Here is a 6,906-nt window from a genome sequence, read left to right as displayed (position 1 = left end):
ACATTTAAAACAATAAAAACAAGGATAAAATAAAATAAAATTGAAGTTAAAACTGCCAGGTATGGCAAGAAAGCCGTGGCAAAAAATGTCTTAAGATTTCATCTGATGGTTTTTGACAGATTTAGGGTCCCTAGGATTCTCAGACAGATTGACCCTGAAATTTGGTGCATGAATAACAAAGGCGTCCCGTCGATGCCCTTTAATTCTAACCTGTGGAACAATCAACCTCGCAGGTACATGCGTATATATTTACCATATCAGGTAGATCAGATGGGGCAAAGTCATTTAGTGATTTTAAAAAAACAATCAAAGAATTAATTAAAAGTAATTCTGTGACACACTGGAGTTATGTTGCCTCTGTGTCTGCTTTTGGAAATCGTTGTTAGAGTGCGCTGGTTCCACGTGAGCAACGGACGGAAACGCTGCTCAAATACTAGATTGGCGTTAGGACCCTGGGGACGTCAGTAGTGGCGGGACCGGTCAGACCGAGAGGACGCAGGATGTTTTGGCTGTCTGAGACTTCTGGTGGGGGGGACGGAGGACGGAGGACGGAGGGTGGGGGGGCAGGTGGGCGACACAGTACGAAATGTTTGAGGGTGGTAGTTTTGGCTCCTGCCAGTCCGGATGTACGCCATCGTCTTTAAACAACTGACTGCGTCCCCAGAAAAGACTGATGTTGCTGATGAAGGAGACACCTTGGGTAGGGTAAGCTGAAGACAGCCAGGTGTGCAGAGACAGCAGCCTGCCGAAACGCACGTGAACGCGCCTCACTGCACCATTCAGAGAGGAGAACAAGTGCAAAAAGTCACTTTTCCTGCTGTTAACGGATTCAAAATTATATATGTGCTTAACGTCGGAACATTTAATGAATCATATTTTAAAATAATGTAGATACAGTCCGGAAAATCGCCAACACATTATTTGTAAAGGTTAAAAAAATCACACTGTGATGAGTGGTTTCCCCTTTGATCACAATCACTTGAATCAGTCATCACTTATGGCCCACTGAAGGACTGTATTCATGTGTATCTGCAGGGTCTCTCCCGTCTCCCTGTGCTGTTTATTTCTGACCTCCAGCCACAGTGTAAAGGTGTGTGAGCCAACAGTGCTTAAAAATGCCTGCAAGGTAAGATGATGCACAATTGACTTGTTGTCTGTTGGACAGGTAACTTGTTAAATGCTGGCTAATGAAGTGAGCTAATGCTAATGCCTCGCTCTGGTAAATGTAAATGAGGCGAACGCTTCATGTCTTGTTGGGAAGGAAAAATAGGAACTTTGCAAGTTGTATTGACATGCAGCACAATGACTCATTTTATCTTTTTAAAAACCATTTGACAGTTTTTTGTTTTGCCATGAGTGTTTACACATGTTTTTTAAATTGTCATAATATGTAACTGTTTTCTTCTCTTAAAAGCTACAAGGAGTTTTTTTTTAACTTGTTATGGTACAGTTTCAGTTTATTCCTATTCCTATTCCTATTCCTATTCCTATTCCTATGACCCACATACATTCCCAAGACCATCCATGAGAAGCCTGGCTGTTAGTTGTTCTTAATGCCTGTCACTGGGTTGGATTCTCAGTGAAATAAGGTGAATTTTTCCAGGCAGAGTTACAGTGATTATTATTGTTGCCAGTTAAAAAGAAGCAGGTGATTTTTATTTAGAAAATCTTTATTTATGATGTTATATTTTGTGGTTGTTGAGGTGCAAACACTGCCAACTTCATCCACATCACTTTCATCCTCATAGTAGCTTTAGATATTTAAAACTGTTTTAATACTCATGATCAACTTAATCTGCAGTAAATATAAATTCGAATGTTTTAAATACCACAATTAATCATGTATTCAAAAGTAGTAATTTGTAAATTATTTATTCCTTGAAGTGATTTACAAATTACAGAACAGATTAAGAGATAGAAGTCACAGATGGAACTGTGTGGGATGGCATAAGAGCGCGCACACACACACACACACACACACAATGTGTAATTGCTACCTCAGTAGTAAAGGTCCACAAGTTCACATGAGAATAATGAGATATTCAAACTTTCCAAAGGATGCTCAGTGTTTTTTTGTCCACCCACATAAACAGTCACTGTAGAGGTAAATCCAGCTGTGACACAAGCATGTTGGCCCCACAGCAGGGTTTCATCTTGACTTCAGTACATGACATTTTCACTCACAGTGGGTCCCTCAACAGTGTACAGTCGACCAAACCTGTGGAGATATTGCCTTGTTTTTATAGACTTTGCTTGTCAAAATAAGGATAGCAACGGAGGTAAAAAAAAAAAAAAAAAAAAAGTCAAAATAATGAGGGTATATTTAAAGTTATTTTTAAAGAAATTTTTAAAAGAGTTCATTTTTAAATTACACCTTTTTAATTATTTTGTAATTTTAAATTAACTTTTGGGGCATTTTTTTTCCCTCCCATGCCTCAAGTCCCACAATCCTCAGCAGCCTTTCAAAATCAAATCAAATCTCTTTGAGCCATGTCATCAGTCGATGGGTGTGAGAAAGAGAAAAGAGGACGTTGCCAGCAACGAAGACACAAGAAACACTCAACACTCAGCTGCACAATACAGAGGTAAGATCAGCAATTCAGCTGGAATTTCACTGTTGTAGTATCAACGTTATATATTTATTTTATACATTTCCAACAGTTTCTTATGTATCTACAACATGGGAAATTCAATCTAATGGTGCAATGCAACTTCTGTGAAACTTTGTGAAATATTTTATTTTATATATTTACATGAAAAGGAGGTTGCTAAATAGATCATCTTTATTACAGAGGCTCATACAAAATCTCCACAAAGATTTGTTGGCAGAAATCTGAAACAGGTTTTCGAAAATTAAGGTACTAGTTAGTGACGTAGTTCGGTTGTCTGTTTTACTTTTTCTTTCAGCCTTTCCCCTTTGTTGTTTAGCCTGTGATCTGATTTCATGTTAAAATCACTTCAAACCAAAGCATTATAGCAAGACATTATTTAAATATTTGGCAATCAGTTATTAAATTTAGCTCTTGGTGAGTACACTTTATTAATTTGTTTAATTTTGGTCATGTGGAAATCAAGATTCCCAAGATTAAAATAACTTTGCTGTTGTTGTAAATGACTAAAATAGTGTATTCATAGTTGAAATGGAGGTATAAAATGTGCATGACAGTGTCAGTTTATAAGTTGTCTGAAAACACCACAGCAGGTTATCCTCAGTGAAAGCCCTGAAACCTTTGTGCAGGTGGCAAGCTCTATTTTTTAAGGAAACCTCAAGCTTTGGCATTGTAACTGAACACGTACCAACAGGTGTGTGACATCTGATCGCGCGAGGCTCTAAAAGTGACACGAAAGAGCTGACTTTTCACGCTTATCTCCAGCTCCTTCAGTCGCCATTCTGCCATGCCACGGTCCTTCCTCGTCAAGAGTAAACGGACTCATCTACTTGGCTCGTTCAAGGACTCCTTTAGACAACACCCACAGCCCCGAGCAGATGCCACCCAGCCTGTGCAGAATGTGGTGGGACAGAACAGGAGATATCCCGAAGATGCTGTGCAAACTTTGTCCCCCACAGAGGGGATCAAACACCTTCTGGCTGAAGGCGGCTCACCATGGGACAGGACAGCTGTCCGGTCTTCCACTTCCCCGACAGATGACCCTTGGCCCTCAGGTACCCAACACTTTTTCTTTAGCAGCGAACAGTTTTAATTTGTTTTTTTGTTTTTGTCTGTGAAACTGATAAAAGATTACTGTAAGTAAACAGTACGTGTTATTTGGATGACGTGAAAGTGTTTTTGTACAGTCAAGGCAACAAAATGGTAAGCAAAGATGGTCGCAAAGTGGACGTAACAAGCCACACTTTGCAGTAAATTAGACAAGACAGAAATATGTTCTTTATTAGCCAGTTTTAGGCTCTTTATTAAACTCTTATTAGACTTTCTTAGAGGGCAATTAGGGACACATTACAATAGAACTGTACTGTAAACTAGCATGAAATCACAAACCATAATTACCCTCTAAGAAAGTCTAATACAGGTCTAACATGGGGAAATCATAATCCTTTCAGTACATTTCTGTTGTAATGTGTCCCTAATTATTCTTGAATAAAGTCTAATAAGACTCTTATTCTGTCTAATAAAGAACATATTACTAGTTTTTGTCTAATTTCATACAGTGTCCAGTTTACTGTACTGTAAAATAAAGTGTGACTGCAAAAACTAGATAAAAAAAAAAGCTAGAAATTATTCTTATTCATCAAAACTCTAAACTAAAGTCACTTCCATCATCATCCTTTCATATTCTGACCAAAGCCCCTGTGAAGAACGGTGATGCTCCTCTGCTGGTGTCTCCTTGGTCGGCGGACAGACACCAGACATCTGAAAGAGAGAGGGAACTGGAGAGACTGGTCTTCATGTTACTCAACCACACATCGCACACCGACCTCACGTCCCCCGTCAGCGAGTGCCCGCTCTGTGAGAAGGTAGGAGGCCACTGGATCGTGAGAATAGACTCATGCCCTCGTTATCTCCATCTTTATCTGCAAAGATTGTGAAGAGGAGGAAGCCAGAGTGAATATCACAGCAACATGTCGGACGCTGACAGGGTTCAGGTTCAGGCTATTACTGTTGGACAGAGCCATGCTAGCTGCTTCCCCCTGTTTCCAGTCTTTATGCTAAGCTAAGCTGACTGCTTTAGCTCCATATTTGGATGACAGATTGGACAGTGGTATTGATCTTCTCATCATTTTCTCTTTCACTCTCTCGTCTCCCTCAGTCTCTTTCAGAGGCGCTGATATCAGGAGGTGGCCTGCAGGCTCGTGCTCACAACAGCCTGTCTGTCCCATTGATAAGATCACCCTCAGGCACAGACATACCACACATGACCTTTGGCTTCAGAGCGATAGGAGGCTATAGTAGAGCTAAGGTACAGTACACAATACATGTGATTCCTTGTGAGCTCTGAAAGAAACAGAGATAAAGCGCGCTTAAGCCCCGCCCTCAGCAGACTGACTTTACGCTGACTTTGTATTGTGTGAAGGTGCCGCTTGTCACTTCCATTTGCTAGCAAACAACAGGAAAGTGTATAAAAGCTGCTGCGTGGTGGGATGCACTACCAACAAGGAGGAGAAGCACAGCTAAATTTTAATACGTTTCTGAAATGAAAAAAAAAAGTGACAAAAGTGAATACAGATGTGAGGAACCATCAGGATTAATGAGCGAACTGAGTTACAGTTATAGTTGCTAATTTGAGGTATGAAAGACCCAATTTTGATCTTTGTTTGGTTAAATGATGATTTCATCTGGTGATTCACTGAAATGGTTATCAAGTAGCAAGTAACAATCATTTTCATTATCGATTAATTGGTTGATAATTTTCTAAAATAATGGATTAGTTGTATGGTTCATTAAATGGTAAAAAAAATGTTAATGACTGTTTCCCAATAAGATGTCCTTAAATTTGTTGTCCACAATCTAAAGATATTCAGTTTCCTGTCATAGAGGATTAAATTCAAAGAAGTTGGATATTTGTCTTTAAAAAATGTCTAAAAATGATTAATCGACTATCAAAATAGTTGGTGTTTAATAATTTCTCCCAAGTAAAGCGAGATAAGGAGAGGGGACACTGACATTTTCTGGTAATACTGAGTTTGTCGGTATAACTTTTCCTCGCAGGTGCTAAAATAATCCTTTGATGTGCTGAAATCTAATTTTTTTTTAGCTAGCTACAGTGACTGCTGGGCACCGTTTTCAGGCTATGACATATTGCCGTCTGTCTCTTTTGGTTTGTCACGTCCTACCAAAAAAAAACTTTACAAATTATTAATACCAAAACCCAATTCCATTTTCTGGTGAAAAATTATTCTTTAAGGTTATGTAATTTATGAAATTACTTTAATTTTTTTCATTTTTAAACTTGTTCTGGGCCACAACCTCAGACATTTTAAAAATGTGTTAAAAGCCTTTGAAATCTAAAACTAGCAATAACCACTGATAACAGGTATAAAAAGTGCTAAATTAAATTTTTATGAAAGTGTCAGGCCTTAAAAGTTGCATCCCAGGTTTCTCTCAATTCCATGAGATTCTCAAATAAACATGATTTACATGAGGCATAAAAAGGGTTAGCTATACCCTAAGGACTCATTTCCTGGTTTAAAAAAAGGAATACTGCTGAAGCGTTGGTATGCTTTCTGTTTTTTACCAAATTCATGAAATAATATTGCTATCAGATGTGTCTCAACCATAACATGTCAACTCAACGTCTAGATTTAATAAAAAAAAAATGTTATCACTCGGAGGTTAGCCCATTACAAGGTTTGATAGCCAAGAGTCTAATCTTTTAAAATATATTTTCGCAGAATAATTGTACATTTTTGTCCCAGTTGTGCGAACGTGTTCTCATGCACTGTATGTGTATCCAGGAGCGTAGCTTTGGCTGCAAAGTCTGCGGAAAGGTGTTCAAGCGCTCGTCCACCCTGTCAACACACCTCCTCATCCACTCAGACACACGGCCCTACCCCTGCCAGTACTGCGGAAAAAGGTTCCACCAGAAGTCAGACATGAAGAAACACACCTTCATACACACAGGTGAGGGAGTACACCGGTAAATAAACCGTGCTGTTTAATACTCAAACCTCTGCTCTGAAACACTACCCACCCTTCTTCCTCCGGTTCGCTTTCAGGTGAGAAACCACACATATGCAAGGTGTGTGGTAAAGGATTCAGCCAAAGCTCCAACCTCATCACCCACAGCCGAAAGCACAGCAGCTACCGGCCGTTCAGCTGCCCCCGCTGTCAGCAGAGCTTCCAGCGCAGGGTTGACCTACAGCGCCACCAAGAGACGCAGTGTGGCTATGGAGACATGTACGCTCAAAACTGAGTCCATGAGGCAGTTAAGTGATGGCAATACTGTGTG

The 6,906-nt window shown here is 39.7% G+C and overlaps 1 protein-coding gene across 1 annotated transcript; it reads left to right on the top strand.

Moving 5' to 3' along the window:
• Positions 1 to 579: 579 nt before the first annotated feature.
• LOC146309713 (uncharacterized) lies at positions 580 to 6,906 on the top strand. Its single transcript, XM_084744294.1, is given in 8 exon segments — positions 580 to 705; positions 2,441 to 2,585; positions 2,870 to 2,873; positions 3,384 to 3,664; positions 4,305 to 4,474; positions 4,768 to 4,917; positions 6,413 to 6,578; positions 6,674 to 6,906. Coding segments are annotated over 8 exon segments (1,215 nt in total). The 5' UTR covers positions 580 to 624; the 3' UTR covers positions 6,892 to 6,906.

The sequence above is a fragment of the Lutjanus erythropterus genome, chromosome 19 (assembly GCF_056507025.1).
Source record: "Lutjanus erythropterus isolate fLutEry1 chromosome 19, fLutEry1.hap2, whole genome shotgun sequence".
NCBI classification, from domain to species: Eukaryota; Metazoa; Chordata; class Actinopteri; order Lutjaniformes; family Lutjanidae; genus Lutjanus; species Lutjanus erythropterus.
The sequence above is the reverse complement of the archived record's forward strand: the minus strand, read 5'-3'. Positions and strand labels throughout refer to the sequence as shown.